At 46.0% G+C, this 17273-nt stretch overlaps 1 protein-coding gene across 2 annotated transcripts in view; it reads left to right on the plus strand.

Moving 5' to 3' along the window:
- The first annotated feature begins 8097 nt into the window (after window positions 1–8097).
- The window catches only part of SRPX (sushi repeat containing protein X-linked), a 74940-nt gene continuing 65764 nt past the window's right edge, over window positions 8098–17273 (plus strand). The window contains exon 1 of one of the 2 annotated variants that reach the window (XM_034754517.1): window positions 8098–8334. In XM_034754517.1, the coding sequence (XP_034610408.1) occupies window positions 8265–8334 (70 nt within the window). In that variant the 5' untranslated portion in view covers window positions 8098–8264. The remainder of the gene's footprint in view (window positions 8335–17273) is intronic. The other variant, XM_034754528.1, reaches the window with a different exon arrangement.

Raw genomic sequence — 17273 nt, forward strand, 5'->3', positions numbered from 1 at the left:
ATCATCCAATACAACAAGGGTTCTTAACCTTTTTCTTTCTGAGGCCTCCCCAACATGCTATAAAAACTCCATGGCCCACCTGTGCCATAACTGTTTTTCTGCATATATAAGCCAGGGCCAGCATTAGGGGGTAGCAAGTAGGGCAATTGCCTGGGACCCCGTGCCACAGGGGGCTCCGCAAAGCTAAATTGCAGAGGCTTTGGCTTCAGCCCTGGATGGCGGGGCTCAGAGCCCAGGGCTTCGGCTTTCTCTACTGGGTCGCAGTGAGTCTAATGCTGGCTCTGCTTGGCGGACCCCCTAGAACCTGCTCGCGGCCCCCTGGTTGAGAACTACTGCAATACAACATGTAAATTACAACTGCTTGTGTCAGCCTGGCCTCTTGCAGTATGAGGGATTCATCATAAGGGAGGTTAGGCAGGTTTGCCACTGCCATTCTGTTTCTATTTCCTACTGAATGGGCATGCCATGTTAAGTTACTAGAAGAAGCTGCATGAGAGATGTGCAGAATCAGTGCCTATGCTTTGAGCTGCTCTGAGACCCCAGGGTCTCATTTCAGAAAAATTCAGGGGTGGAGTGAGGGGCAAAGTTGTGTCAGCATCTAGAACATTATATGTGATTATATTACAGCTTGCAAAGTCTTGGTGGTTAGGGTGTGTGTGTGGGGGGGTGGAGGGGAGTATATAGACTTATGAAAATCTGGGGGGGGAGTGTGTGCAAAACAAGGTCTGAGGGAGGGACAACTTCCCTTGCCTCATAGCAAATGATAACCCTGACTGGGACCCCCTGTTGCAGAGGAGGTTGCAGCTGCATTCTGCAGCTCAGCATCTCCCACAGTTCTGATGTCTGGTGTGCTCACCTCCCTTTGCAGCTCTCAGAAGTAGATCAGAGTTTTGGAGCCTCATGGGGGGTGGCCTTGTTCAATAAGCCTGTTCACCTCAGCTCTTGCTTGCTTCCAGGTTTGGTGCATGGTGGTTTTTCCATTTGCAGCTTTCACATCTGCCTAAGGGGGGCTTTTTGTCAAAATTGGGGGCAGTGGTGAGCAGTGATCTCCCTCCTAGCTCCTCCTACCCTGGGGCCAGTTTTTTAGCCAGGTGTTGGAACTCCCCAGAGTTTCACCTGCAGTGCCTCCCTGCTGGCTCCTCTGCACCATCATCCAGATATGGCAGAGCAGCTGAAAAAGCACAGAATGAGATTCAATGGTGCTCCATCTGTGAGACTGCCCTCCCAGGCTTGGCAGATGGTGAGTTGTGGCCAGCCTGCACCTAGCCTTCTATCCCTAACTCTGTTAAGATCCCAGGACTATGAGTTAGATCCTGGGAAAGGTGTATGGGATCCTCTGCCTACTGGAGCAGCCACAACTCTGACATGGAAAAAATGGACCAGGAGTTTATGGGCAGAGCAGGGACAGTCTCCAAGGATGAGGAGAACCCAGTCAGCTGACACAGGGGCCCCTGGAGAACAGAGAAGAACAGACTTGTCACAAATCCCACCCCACCAAATCCTAAAATGGGTCCTGAGCACCCTGGGAAAAGAAGCAGGGCTCATAAGCACCCTCCCTCTCCTTCCCAATTTGTCCAGGAAGACTCTGGAAGCTTTTTCCCTCCCCCCTCCATGGGGAAATGGGACCCAGCAGGCAAGGCTCAGAAAGAGATCTTGTGAGAGGACTTCAGGCCCTCAGGAAGGCCACAAAAGGCCTCACAAAAAGCCAAAGGGGAGCTTAAATGCTAAGTGAGCTAAAAAAATCAAAGAATGCAAAAAATGGGGAATAAAAAGCAAAAAGATCTAGGAGGTCTGAGTCTTCTGATTCCTCATCCACTTCCCCTTTCTCCTCCCCAAAGGCTTGTGAATTATCAGGCTCTATTTCTGATCCAGACCAGGGAAAGATTCAGCATACATTCTATCTACCTGAGTAATTTGAGGCCATGTGAAACAAGGTTGTATCCACTATTCATATTCAACCTGAAAAAAATTCCAAGGATAAGCCTCGGAGCTAATTTCTCTCCTCAAAATCCTCCCCCGAGGCCGTGATTCCCCTACACTCCTCCTTCAAGGAAGTAATCCGGGATGAATGGGATAAGCCAGATGGGGCAAGTACATTAACAGAAATGATATTAAATTCTATGGGATACAGGGGAACCAAAAGTCCCAATTACTGAGCTATGAAAGGTTGATGCTCCCAGGGTCTGCCTGGCTAAAGATACTGTTATCCCATCAGAAAGGGAGTTCTATCATAAGAACCCCCACCGATAGAAAAATGAAGGAACCTCTCAAAAGAGACTTTGAGGCCTCCTTAGCCTCCTTCAGAGCATCCCTTGCATATACTTGGTTTGTGAGGGCATCACTCTCCTGGCTGGAAGATCTCAGAGCCCTCAAGGATCGAAATCACCCTGACTTCACCACTATTTTAAAGAAAGTTTCCCTGGCAACAGCATTCATTGTTGATGCCTCAGTGGACATGATGAGATTTTCAGCTAAAGCCATGGCCTCCAGCTCAGTGACCAAGTGCCACTGAGAGCTCTGTCCCTGGAAGGTGGATAGCCTCTCAAAACAGATGCTGTGCTCTGCCAAATTCACAAAGCCCTGCTTTTTGGAGACAAGCTAGTGGCAGACAGTGCTGCAAAATCTAAACAGTCCCTTCCAATGCCACACCAGGCCTTTAAGAGAGTGTACAGCCTGGCCTTCAAACACAGGCATTCCTTTTGGCCTTCAACCTTACAGAAATACCAGCAAAGAGATAAGCAGGTTCTCCAGAGGAAAGCCGTGGAACTGTGACTTAGAAGGAAAAGCCCAAGAGACCCTTGCCGCTCCCAAAGCCTCTTTATGACAAAGACTGCATAGGTCTCTGCCCAGATTTGAAGCTGAAACTTGGGGGCAGGGATTTCCTATTTCCTGGTGGAATGGATTGCTTTGATCCCAGACCAGAGAGTCAGGGAGATAGGGAGGCAGGGATACGCCCTTGAGTTACAGGCTCCACCCCATCTGTTTTTCATCCAGTCCCCATCTTGAATGATCCTGTAAAGCATGATCTAATCCAGAATGATAGTTCTCACCTCCCAGGTATGGGAGTAATAGAGTATGCCCTCAGAAGAAAGATTCTCAGGGTGCTATTCTATCTTCTTTATCATTCAGAAGTGAACAGGGCGGGATCCAAGCCATTCTAGATCTCAAAAGGCTCAACAAGTGGATGAAGAAATTGAAGTTCTGGAGAGAGATCCTAACCTCTATGGCAGTGATTCCCAAACTGAGGTTCGTGAACCCCTGGAGGTTCATGAAATGTTACAGGGGGTTCTCGGGAAAAAATTCCCTAATGGTGGACAGAGCTGTCCATAGGGACCCCGGGCAGCACGGGACCAGCAACCCGGAGCCTTGGGGACTTCCAAGAGCTAAGCAGATCAAAGCAAGCATATCCATCACACTGAGGAGATTTAAACTTCAAGACTTCTTATACGAAATAGAAAAGGAGGTGGATTTTTTTGCTGTTTTTAAAATCAAATAGGCTGCTAGTGTTGTTTTTAAATTATTCTGAAGAACAAGTTTAAGTTTAGTTGTAACATGTATTGTTTGCCTGGACTGCTCAAGACCTGAATGCTTGTGTAGGAGAAACTCTTGGAGTTGGCTTCTTAAATACCTTCATGCTGTTTCACATCAGATACTCCTTGATGAAACATAGGAGCCAGAGGCGCCAGTACGGGGGGGCGACGAGGGTCACGTGCCGCCCCTGCGTCAGCACGCCCCCTCACGGGTCCCTCCCTTTTTTTTCTGGCAGCCCCTGTGGGCCTCCTTACTTTTCCAGCGGTGCCCCCCAGGTCCTGGGGTGCATGGGGGCTTTGCCCCCGCACCCCTTTTTTCTACTGGTGCCTCTGATAGGAGCCTTGTCTTATAACAGGCTTAATCAAAAGTGATACAAGCTACAAAAGTGAGATCTTGGAAGAGTGTTGCCATTTTCATAATGTAATAAAAATACTGTAATGATAAATATTAATAAATAGCGTGTAATAAGCATGTCATAAAAACAAACTTTATACACCTCTACCTCGATATAACACTGTCCTCAGGAGCCAAAAAATCTTACCGCGTTATAGGTGAAACCGTGTTATATCGAACTTGCTTTGATCTGCTGGAGCACGCCTCCCTACCCCCCGGAGCACTGCTTTACTGCGTTATGTCTGAATTTGTGTTATATTGGGTCGCGTTATATCGGGGTAGAGGTGTATTTCCACGTTGTTCCACACTTCCCAAGAGATGGCTCTATAGTAGAACCTCAGAGTTACGGACACCTCGGGAATGGAGGTTGTTCGTAACTCTGAAATGTTCGTAATTCTGAACAAAACATTATGGTGGTTCTTTCAAAAGTTTATAACTGAACATTGACTTAATACAGCTTTGAAACTTTACTGTGCAGAATTAAAATGCTGCTTTCCATTTTTTTTTAGTAGTTTATGTTTAACTCAGTACTGTACTGTATTTGCTGCTGCTGCTGCTGCTGCCGCTGCTTTTTTTGTGGGGGGGTCTCTGTTGCTGCCAGATTGTGTATTTCCAGTTCCAAATGTGTGTTGTTGACTGGTCAGTTTGTAACTCTAGTGTTCATAACTCTGAGGTTCTACTGTATCTTCATTCTGTCCAGTGCCACAGCATCCACTGAGCAGAGGTGGCACACCTTAGTTATCAGAAGGGCTCTGAAAATTTACTTCAAACACAGAGTCCATGAGGAGATCAGGTGCCCTGTTTGTATCCTTTCATCTGAAATGCCAAGAACTCAGAGCTTGCAAGTCGTCTGTTGCTAGGTGGATTAGACTATACATTGTGGAAGTGTACAAGGCATTGGAGATTCTGGTTCCAAAGGGGTTCAGGGCACACTCGAACCCTGGCAACTTCGTGGGCAGAAAGAGCTAATGCATCCACCACAGCAGAAGTTTGTAAGGCAATCACCTGGTCAAATGCTACCATTTTTATCAATAACTACAAGGTGGACTTCCTTTGGCAGGAAGATGCTGTGGTATGGCCCAGAAATGATTTTGCACTTTAATAAAATATGGATGGGGAGGGATATTGTTTTCTTTTTTCTGACCTTTTCTATAACCCTCCTTACATCTGTTCATTGCTCACTACTTCCCAGATGTCAAGAACTATGGGAGATACTGGGCTACAGAATGGAAAATTTATTGCTGATAATTTCCTTTCTGGTAGTAGCATCTCCCACAGTTCTACTCATCCTGGATGGCTCATGAGTCAAGGTTCAGATACTAAGTGGACCGTCTTCTTTGGTCTTAAGTATATACCGGTAGTTACTTTGTTATTTGTTATTAATGATGTTATGGAAATTCTACAGTTTGGGAATAACTCATCTGTAAGGAAGCTGGAACTGAGAGGGCATGGCCAGACCATGCAGCTCCAAAACTCTGATCTGCCTGTGTGAGCTGCAAAAAGAGAAGAGCAGCCCAGATGTCAGGAACTTGGGGGGACACTGCTAGGAGAATAGAAATTATCTGTAAGAAATTTTACATCCTTGATTCTGCTGGCAATGGTTCCTGGTACAACACTACTCTGTTTGTGCAGATTAATCCTATTCTTGGCAAGAATAATCTGCATGTGGGTAGATAACATGTTGGTTTAAAGGACATATGCAAACACACACAGCGACCATGATACCCCTGATCTTTTAGCCCAGCCTCTGACACCCCTCTGTGGATCCTACTATGGAGGATTTATGTGCAGTGACCTGCGTTTTAGTTTCTCTCCTTTGTTTTGAAACATCGCTCTCTGAGGAGTGACCATCCTCCATGAGAAAACTGATGCCCTTTAAAAAAAAATCAGAAAAAGAAAACTCCCTCCCCCAGTTTGGCACCTTTCCCTGTTCTGCAGAGGCCTGCTCCAAATCCTACTGTTGTCTTGACCTGGGCTCCCAGGTCTTGGCTGGAATCGCTCTCCTTTTACAATCTTCGAATCATAGAATATCAGGGTTGGAGAGACCTCAGGAGGTCATCTAGTCCAACCCCCTGCTCAAAGCAGGACCAGCCCCAACTAAATCATCCCAGGCAGGGCTTTGTCAAGCCTGACCTTGGCCTTCACTGTCTTTGAAGGCTACATGCCAGCAGGACCCCACTTCCTTACACTATCCCTTCAACATTATTTTACCCACATCAGATGCTTCCTTTCTAGGGTGGGAGAAGGTGAGTTCTTATTCTAGCTACTGCCAACCCACAGTTTTGCCAATTCCCATGATTTTTATCACAAGTTTTGCGAACTTTGATATTTTCCTTAAAGTCCCAACTCTTTTAGATTAGTGATTACTGTATAGTCTTTTGTCTGGTGAAAAAAAATTCCCTGGAACCTAGCCCGCCCTATTTACATTAATTCTTATGGGGAAATTGGATTTGCTTAACATCGTTTCGCTTAAAGTCGCATTTTTCAGGAACATAACCACAATGTTAAGCGAGGAGTTACTGTACATGAGAATCTCAGCTTTCATTTAAAAAAACAAAGTAAAGTTTCTGACCCTTCTGCTTATGGAGGAAAGCCTGAAAATGTGACAGAAGAGCAGCCTAGTACCTCAAAACCCAAGGGCAAATACCTCCCACTCCCCAAAAAATACTTCTTAAAAATCTCATGATTTGGGGGGCTTGATTCATGACTTTTGAGCACTGGAGGTTGGCAATACTGCAATCTTCTGAGCAACCAAAGCAGCTCAAGTGCAGGACATCTGAAATGGGGGCTGTGGGGAATGGAATTTTCCAGGCCTTAAACTGGCAATAAGTGCCATCCCTCTTGTCCCACTGCTGTTACAGGAGGGGCTCTGAGCTGGCACCCATTTGCTTCTTTCTCTGGTCCACTGTTGCCAGAGAAGGGATTGGAACTAGTAGCATATTGCCTTCCCCTCATACAGCTCCTGAAAGGGGATCTGGACTGGTAATCACTAGTGGAGGTGGAAGGAGATCTCATGGCAAGTTTCCTCCCACTGTTCCCACACTAAAGAGGGTAGTGGTCCCAGCTTGCAAATTGCTGAGTCAATGCCAGATGGCATCCCTCTCAAGTGTCCCACATAGAGCAGGACATCCCACAACTGGCCCTGATTTGTAAAGTTGTCCTTTGGTCCCACATTGCCATTGGAAAGTCCCACCTTAGCACCTGGACACAACCACACCCAGTGGCAGATACCTCCACCTTGCCTGATACATATGGTGCTGCCTCTGTCCCCCTCCCTTCTAGGGTAGCATGCAGCTGAGAAAGTTTGCTGGGGAGCAAACGGGTCGATGGGTGTGGATAGCTTGTGCAGGCCCCATTTTGGGTGAATGTCTCTGACATGGGAAGCAGGGGGGAGGGTGTGCTGAGGGTCACTGACACAGGGGACAGAGACGGGGAGGGAAGACTGGGGGTCTCTGTTGCAAAATATAGTGAATGTGGTCCTGTCTCAGCACAGGGCTGGGTCAGCAGGGAGCTGGACTTAATGGCGTCTCAGGGTCCCTTGCATCTCTTCATTTCTAATATTCTATGATCAGAACAAATGGTCTTTTTCTTTTAAATAGTGGATTTGCACATAACATGTGCTTTCAGTACCCAGAATCCTTTCGTTCCATTGTAAGACGCTCCAGGCTATTTACAAGCTTGTATGTAATTTAAAAAACAACAGTGTGTTCAAGAAAAAAAATGATGTCCCTCATTTCAGAGTCTGGGGATTGAGTCCTAAGCCGTGTGGTGGGGGTCCCAAGCAGACACACTGCAGTTTACTATCAGGGTGGGATCCTTTGTCTGGTGATTTTGCTGGGGGGAGGGAGTCCCTTGCATACAGGCCGAGCTATGCCAGTGTTGGCAGGGTGGAACAGAGAGAGTCCCCCGAGCTGCCTGTCAGAGGTAGGTATTGTCTGCCCAGGACGGGGCTGGGTCCTGGGGTGTGGGGCTTTGATCGCTTCCAGGAGGGAGAGCGGAGAACAGCCAGCGATCGGGGCTGAGCGTCCATGGCTCCTGCAGAAACTCTTGCAAAATCCGCCCGAGGGGAGAACCCAGAGCCGCTTTCAAAGGGAGCTGAAAGGAGTGAGACTTGGCGGGAGAGGCTGGGAAGGCAGCTGGGCCACAGGCTCCCTGCAGCTCCGCTCGGCGCCCCGGGCCGCGGGGGGGCGCGGGCTGGGGGAGCTCAGAGCTGCGGCGGCAGCAGGAGGAGGAGTTTGCCGCTGAGCCCCCGAGCCCGCTTGGAGAATGTCTCTGTCCCGCTCCTCCGCCTGCCCCTTAGTCTCTCAGCCTCCGGCGGGGAAGGGACTCAGCCGCGCAACATGGGGAGCCGCTCGCTCTGCTTAGCCTTGCTGCTGGCCTTGGGCGTGTGCCTGAGCCTCGCGTACGAAGGTAGGGGAGCGGGGCGCCTCTGCTGAGCCCGGGGCTCCCAGCCCTGAGACGCTGCTGCAGAGGGGAGGGAAGCAGCGGGGCAGGGGCTCCGCAGTCACTCGCCTTCCTTTGCAGCAACAGCCCCGGGCCAGGCTCCCCGGAGAGGGACCTTGTGCCCGTCCCTTTCTAGACTCCCCTGACCCAGCCTAGGTGCGCCCTGCTGGCCTCCCGGACTCCGGGCGGAGTCCTCCCTCGCCAATCCCTCCCCCCCTTCGCCAGGTGTTAGCTTGGCTGCTCCCCAGCGCTCCCTCCCCCGCCTGCTGTGCGACTTGGGTTGGGACGGGAGCGGGATAGCAACGTGCCTTGATTTCCCTGCGCATAGATAGACCCAGGAGCGGTCCCCTGCCTGGGCTCCTCGCGTTCATTCAAACGCTGGTCTGTTGTGGGAGTAGCTGTGAAAAATCTCCTGCACAAACTCATGCAAACTTCTAACTTTACTTCATCGGCATTGCAGGAGACTGCAGAGGCGCGCTGGGCATTTCTTGTTGCCCTGGCAGGCAGTGTTGCAACTCCTTTTCCCTTCCTTTATTGAAATTGAAGTCACTCATCTTTCCAGGACTAAGCCCTGCACAAACTAGACACTGAGAGGCAGAGTTACTAGCCTGGAAAGGCTTTCTGTATTTCCATTGAAGTCAGCCCTTTCTGAAGAAAGTACAGTCCTGGCGATGTGGGGGAGAGATAACATATGGGATCTCTTAGTTTGCACTAGTAAAATGTTAAGTGATCTACACATGTTTTTACAGAAATGCAAGCCCAGTGTCATCTGTTTTTTAATGGCTTTTTAATCTTTATTGAGTTTCCATTCTTTGTGGCACCCTCTTACTGTTTGACAAATGTGTGCTATTTTATTTGGCAAACATGGATTTACTTTGTGTTTCTAATGGCACTGAATTGAACAAAGCCTTTCTTGTTCTTTTAGCTCCCTCGCATTTGTACCAGCATCATAAAAGCTATCAGAAGAAGGCTCTTGAAATAGTGTTTGTTACTTACTTGCTCTATGGGAATCTGCAGGAGGTCTGCACACCTAATTTTTTTAAATTGCTGGTTCTGAAAAAAAAGTGGCTTAAAAAAGGTTAAATAAAATTCTCTGTGACAGAGTTTTGGATTATTTGTTTTTAAAACATGCAATTTTTGTTTTAAACTCCTTAAAGAGACAGTGTCAATGGTGGTACCACAATGCATATTTATGTGTCAAAGGTTATCAGCCTTCCAAAATGATGGCTACAATAACACTTAAATTAGGGGACCGAAGCCAGCATATCTACCCAGTGCTCTGGATATCCTGGTCTGTTGATGCAGGCCTAATGGTATGGTACCTTGACTCATCACACCTTTTTTCCTGTAAAGCTGGTGGAAAACAGTTAAGGTGCACATAGAAGCCCATGTAAGGAGCATGGAACGTCTGTGGTATTTTTAGGTGAGGAGAAGGGCAAATGTGGGACCTCTCAGCTTCCCAATGTTCTTTAAGGATCTCAGTACTCAATATAGGGTTACTGAGGATTTCTTCATCTAGCTTCCCTTCCCCATATCCCATCTGTGTCTGGGCACAAAGAGGGTTAATCTTAGTTTAAATTTTCAAGGACAAAAAGTTTGCATAATGATGTAGTTTTGCTTCTTAGTGGTTACAGCAGGTTGCTTTTGTTTGTTTTTGTTAATTGTTTTAATTTAATTAAAGGTTAATTAACTAAACGTATTTTAGAATAATCTTGTGAAGTGCCACAACTGGACTATAAATAGGTATGTTATAGCCATCATACTCCTAAAAAACAATACTGCACTTATTCTAATGCTGTCATTCTCAAAGTATCACATGTGTTTTATCAAGTTTTAAGCTGGAAACTGAAATTTGGGTTCATTCCTAAGGCAAAAGGAAATCAGAGTCTGTAGCTGTCTGCTCCTTTAAAACAGCTCTCTTGCCAAATTAAGGTATGTCAAGATGGTAACAGTGTAAACCAGGGGTCGGCAACCTTCGGCACGTGTGCCAAACACGGCATGCGAGCCGATTCTGAGTGGCACGCAGCTCCCTGCTGCGGTCCCAGCCCCCAGCCCCACTCAGCGCCCCCCGCCCCCCCGCTCTCCCCTGTGGGGGCAGGAGGCAGAAGCTTGGTTCTGCGGCAGCCAAGCTTCCCCCCTCCCCGCTTATTCCCCCAGCATGGTGCTTTCCGGCCTCTCCTCCTCTCCTTCCCTGAGTCAATCAGCTGATGGCCCTAGTGAGGGGGCGGGGGAAGAGCAGCAGCATGCACACAGCTCCGTAGAGGAGGCAGAGAGAGGTAGGGAGAGAGCCTGGGGGAAGGGGGTGGAACAGGGCATATCCCTTCCAGCCCCCTGCCATGAGCCGCTCAGAGCAGGGGCCTGGGAGCACCCCCATGAGCCGAGCACCCCAGCCCTCTGCCCTGACCCCCCCACACACTCAGTCTTCTACCCTGCACCCCTCACACCCCTCAGCCCTCTGCCCTGAACCCCCCAACCCCAACACACATCCAGCCTTCTGCCCTGCACCCCCACAGCCCCATCCCTCTGCCCTGAACCCCTCATACACTCAGCCTTCTGACCTGCACCCCCATACCCCCAGCCCTCTGCCCTGACCCTTGAACTCCCCACACACTCAACCTTCTGCCCTGCACCCCCCCACACCTCCCAGCCCTCTGCCCTGAACCCCCCACGCCCCAACACACACCCAGCCTTCTGCCCAGCCCTTTGCCATGAACCCCTCACACCCCAACACACACCCAGCCTTCTGCCCTGCACCCCCCACACTTCCAGCCCTCCGCCCTGACCCTTGAATGCCCCCCACACCAGCCTTCTGTCCTAGACCCCACACACACCCCAGCCTTCTGCCCTGAACCCCCTCCCCCAGCCCTCTGCCATGACCCCTGAAACACCCCATCCCCCCAGGTCTGGGGTCCCGGCCGCAGGCCCTGCTCAGCCCGCTGCTGGCCTAGGTGAACAGAACCCCAGGCTGGCAGAGAGCTGAGCAGGCTGGTGGCGTAAGATCAGCATTTTGATTTAATTTTAAATGACACTTCTTAAACATTTTGAAAACCTTGTTTACTTTACATACAATAGTTTAGTTATATAATATAGACTTATAGAAAGAGACCTTCTAAAAACGTTAAAATGTATTACCGGCACGCAAAACCTTAAATTAGAGTGAATAAATGAAGACTCGGCACATCACTTCTGAAAGGTTGCTGACCCCTGGTGTAAACTGACCTACAGTAACAGCTTAATACAGATCTACCCATCTGAAATTAATGCACAAAAACAAAGCTGTTCAAAACTAATGGGTATTTGTCAATTCAGCTAAGGATGTATTTGTCTAGGACCACAGAAGATAGAAGCAGTAAACAGGTAAGTGTGATTCATAATGCAATCCAGGAATCTATAACTGTAGAACCTCTGCTCACTGGTAATATAAATTGTTTTTTGGGTCCAGGAGCATTCTTTGCTTGAACAATAGTACTGATCTTTGGGGATAGTAAAATTAGATATGTGACTATTATAATGAGCTGAAATTTGCCTATTTTTGTTAACATGTTTTAGTTAATTTCCTTCCAACACAAAGATGCTGGAACACAAATTTGCATTGTTTCTGTGATAAACACTAAGGTATTAGAAACATCCATTGCTAATTCAATGAAGTCAACAGAAATATCTGCCCTGCCATTTCTGTGAGAGTTGCTGCTGCCAAACTCTGTTTCTTTGCTTGGGAGGACAACTGAGTGCCTTACATTGCAGGTCATCTTGATGCTATTCTTTAACTGGTCTGCATGAAAATGCTAATATCCAGTGTTTGGCTTTTTTCTTAAAGCCCGAACATGTTGCTACTGCTCTGTGTCCAATCTCTGCTTACCCAGACTTCAAAAATCCAAGTCTTTGCCCATAATCTTTGAGTTGATCGCACAGTGGTGTGCTTGTTTCAGCTTTCATTGCATTTGAAAATCCAGTTTTCCTTTTACTTGTAGTGGCGAAGACTCTGAGGCAGTGAAAATCAGCAGCAACTGTATTGATAAACCTACTGTATAGTTAAAAGATTACACATTCCATTGGCCTTACCGTTTAATATATTAAAAATGTATTTGTTTTCTTCTCAAATATTTCTTTTTGATAAATATAAAATCTACTGTAATTGTAAATGTGTTTTCTTTTCTCCCTGGAGTTACTTTAATCTAGAATGGTCAGCTGTTAAATATGGAACACCTGTGAGTAGACAAGGATAGGCTTTTAAGTGATGAGTTAAAAAATCTCATTGGTGTCAATGCTATCTTAAATACAAACAAATCATAGTGTACATCCATTTTAACTGTGTGTTACAGTCAAAAAATGTGGTAATTGGTCATTTCTGCTGATAAAGAAAAGCACCCTGTGTTGGATCCAGGCAGAGCTTCTGTTATTTCAATAATAATTTGTTACCTAAACATGGAAAATAGTTTGTTTTGGCTACTGCTCTTGAAGTGAGACAGTTCAGCTTGCCAACTTATTAGCAATGCTGTGTTTCTGGGCCCCATATTCTGAATTCAACAGTATACAGTATTCAGAAGCAGTGCTCGCCCTTCGGGGGCTCTAAGCAGGAATATTTTGGGCCCTCCCCACAACACATGCTTAAAAAGAGAATGGGGGGCGCCTTGAGCTGCTCAGGAACCTAAACAATTTCCTAGTTTGCCTTTGCCTAGCGCTAGCTCTGACAGTATTCTACACACCATGCTCCAAATACTTTAATCAAGTCATTGTGAAAAAAAGTCTCTGAATAGCAGTTGATGGTTCTGATGCTGTGCAGTAAAAAGTACTCAGGTCAAGATTACTTTAACCTTGTTTGGATAATTGTATGGGATATTCACATACTTCTGTATTTTCCTATCACTTTGTTAATCACCAAAACGATTACAGTGTCATCTAGAATACCTAGATTCCTTGTAACAGGTTTAAATCCCAGCAGGTTAACTCAACCCTTTGTCTTTTGGAGGTGGTTAAATTCAGTTCCATGCAGTTTTACTGTGGCAAAGTCTTTCTGATGAAGTTTTAAACACAAGTGTCCTTTTTGCTCTTTATTTAAAGGTGCCAGGACATCTTTTGGTATTTGGCCAAATCTTCTCTCGAAGGATTAGAGAGGGAAAATAATTACAGTAACTCCTCGCTTAGCCTTGTAGTGATGTTCTTGAAAAATGCTACTTTAAGCTAAACCATGTTAAGCGAATCCAATTTCCCCATAAGTATTAATGTAAATAGTGGAGGTTAGGTTCCAGGGAAATTTTTTTCACCAGACAAGACTACACACACACACACACACACTAAATTTTAAACAAACAGTTCAATACTGTAAACAGCAATGATGATTGTGAAGCTTGGTTGAGGTAGTGAAGTCAAAGGGTGGAAGAGGGTGGGCTATTTCACAGGGAATGCCTTGGTGCTAAATGATGAACTAGCACTCGGCTGAGCCCTCAAGGGTTAACATGTTGTTAATGCAGCCTCACACTCTACAAGGCAGCACAAATACAGGGAGGGGATACAGCATGGCAGAGACAGAGAGAGACACCCTGTGTGTGAGAGAGATGTGCATTGCCCCTTTAAGTACGCTGACCCCACTCTAAGTACATTGCCTTTTTAAGTAGATTAGCAAATTGAGACAGCAGCTGCTGCTCCCTCGGTCCTGAGCCCTGTCGTGTCTCCCCCCGCTCTGTGGAGACAAGGTACAGGAGCGGGGTGGAGGGGGACACCCTGACATCAGCACCTCTCTTCTCCCACCCCCCTCTGCACAGCAAGCAGGAGGAGCACACGGCAGTGGGGGAGGGACAACTGAACTGCCTGTCACTTGATAGCCTGCTGGACAGCTGCTGCACAGGGAATTTAGGGGAGCTGATAGGGGGGCTGATGGCCCACCCTGGTTCCAAGCCCCCACCAGCCAGCTCCAACGGGCTGCTCTTTCTGCAAGCAGTGCACAAAGCAGGCGGCTGTCAAACAACGTTATAAGGGAGCATTGCGCAACTTTAAATGGGCATGTTCCCTAATTGATCAGCAATGTCACAACGAAACAATGTTAACCAGGACGACTTTAAGTGAGGAGTGGTGGAACATTTCATTGGAGACTTCTGCTCTTTGCAGTCTCTTCTTGTGGAGGTTCCCTCCTCTGATCTTTTTCCTTAGGCAATCGTAGGCTTTAGGATAGTTCAGCAACATGGTTAAAGTCCTGAATTGTAACCATTCTATATAGGTGGTTGTACTGCTCTCATCACCATAGTATTTGAGCACCTTCCAGTAGTGCATTAACCAGGGGAGGGGACAGACGTTAACAGTGCCTGGAGCGGTAAAGTGATTCCTGTATGTATATATTTCAACCAGTTCTTTGGGATCCTGGGAATGAAACAATAAGACACTGAATGAGTATATGATAATTATGAGAGGAACTCAATGTGCTTTCTTCTCTGTATCACATCAGTTTCAGTGGATGGAAATGAGGAAAATCATATCTAAAATAAAGTTCATAGTAAGTAGGCACAGTTTTAAAGAAGAGATCTCAGACAGGAACAGAATGTAAGTGACCAGCGGATGGACCTTGAATCTTTTGAGTGACTGGCTTGAAGAGAAAGATATGAAAACAATTTAAGAAGTGTATCAAATATTGAAAACAAAGCAGTCAAAAACTTTTAAAAGTTGATTATTTTGAGGAAGGCTATATGTATATACTCACATCATGATATTTCTCAGCCTCCTAGTTTCACTGGTTTTTGAAAAATAGCTGTTTTAAAGTATTATTATTTGTGTTACAGAGATGCCTAGAAGCCCCAATTGTTGTACATGCATGCAGATAGTCTCTGCCCTGAAGAGTTTTCAACCTAAACAGACAAAGGATGAGAGGGGAAACCGAGGCAGAGATGTTAAGTGACTTGTTCGAGGTCATGCAGCAGGCTATTGGCAAAATTGGTATTATAACCCAGCCCCTTGTCCTGATTGTCAGTCCAGGGCCCTATCCACTGGCCCATGCAGTAGAGCAATTCTGGGAATACCTGTACTACTTGTGCTGTGAAGCACATGGCTTTCAACTTCCTGTCCTGGGTGTCTGAGAATTGTTTTCAGATAGTTTGCTGTCTTTTTATTAATAATCATGTAGAAAATAGTGTGTGTATGTGGGATCTGTTAGTGCTTTTGGATGTGCATAAACCACTCCTGTGGAGTTTAGTGGCAGCTGCACCCATGAATCCTAAGGCAGAACAAGAGTTTTACCTTTGGCCAGCTATGCCTTCTATTTACAGATCCTAATTTCCTGTACCTACAGGAAAGTGTTACAAAAAATAACACAGTACAGTATGCCAAACAGTAAAGCATAGTAACCTCTACACGTGACCAGCCTTTTTCCACCTAACCCACTTTACTGAAAGGTTCCTGCACAGTAGAGCCATTAAGTCCTCTGACAGGTAGACTTAGACAACTAACAATTCAGCAACATCTTGGGAATTTTGTGCTGATGAGAAACCAAACATGAGATAATATAAATAAAAGGGTGAGGTTTCAAAAAATCACTGAGTATATGGGATGGCCAGCTCTTATTTTACCTGCATTAAAATAGACCTCCTTAGCAAGATTCTATAGTGTAAACAGAACAACCACATAATGGCTTGGATGGGCATATGTATGCAAGCATGGATGATGGCAAAGGAGACATGCAAGATAGCTGTTGCTGACAAGTTACTTGCATCTGCAAGTTAGTGAATCCATGTTATTGGTTGTTACAGTTCATCTCTGCTGCAATAAACAAAGATGCCTATGACTGCCATTTGGAATATTAAAGCTACGGATTCACAAACAATTTGATAATGAGAAGATGCATTTTACTGGGGTTTTGTCATCTCCTTAGATAGCAGTAGGCTGAAACAGTAGTTATAGAAAACAAATTCCATCCTGGAATGTCAGGGCAAATAGAATGGGTACAGTTCAGGTGACGTTATGGCTGAGAAAGATATGGAGTACAAAACCGGGAACACTGTTGTGCCAATGCTCCATTATCACATGGAACTAGTCCATTGAATAAGACACTGAGCTGGGAGTCTGGAGACCTTGTTTCTATTTCCAGCCATGTCATTTATTCATTGTGCAACCTTGGGCAAGTCACTTAGCCTCCCTCTGCTTCAATTTCCCCATCTGTAAAATAGGAATAGTAATAATACCTAGCTCTGTAAAAGTGCTTTGAGATTAATGGATAAAAAGCGCTACATAGGTGAAAAGTATAATTTAGGTTTCAGGCACATTTAGATACTAGAGTAGAGCGTATTACTGGGGCTACATGTGGACTTCAGCAGCATTTCGGGTATCTTGACAGCTTTTACGGGCTTTGGATATCTGTGTGAAAGCCATTCAAGCAATGGTCTTATACATTCTTTTACACGGATTTGCTCCAAGTCCAACCAATGAAGCTGGATGTATTGCTTGTATATATCCAAGTTGAAAGTCAAAAATCACTTGAGACTGGATTACTGCAGAGATGATTCATTGATAATTCTTTAACATGGCAACAGCAGCTATCTTTGATGCCAGCTATGAAGGTGATGAAGACTGTTATACAGGGCTGTGACAGCATCTGGGGCAAAGAATACTAGGTAGCCTCGAACACGTGTTTGCTATTTCGGGTTTCGAACTGGACCTTGTCAGTCTCTGAATTACTTCGTTTTGCCAGGAGTGAAATGCTGGAAAGTTTTGAGAAATGATCTTTTAATCAAGGCGTGGACTTTTTTTTTAGTTCAGTAAATTAAAAGATTAGTGCATACAGTGTTGCTGGCTGGCAGTGAGCACTCTTTCATGGTTTCTAGCTATTAATTATATTTAAAGGAGCACCATAAAAGTTGTTCAGACTAAAAAATTATGTTGCAAGACCTTAAAAGTGGTTCCAAATTATATGTCTTAACTTCCAT

The sequence above is a fragment of the Trachemys scripta genome, chromosome 1 (genome assembly GCF_013100865.1).
Source record: "Trachemys scripta elegans isolate TJP31775 chromosome 1, CAS_Tse_1.0, whole genome shotgun sequence".
NCBI lineage: Eukaryota > Metazoa > Chordata > Testudines > Emydidae > Trachemys > Trachemys scripta.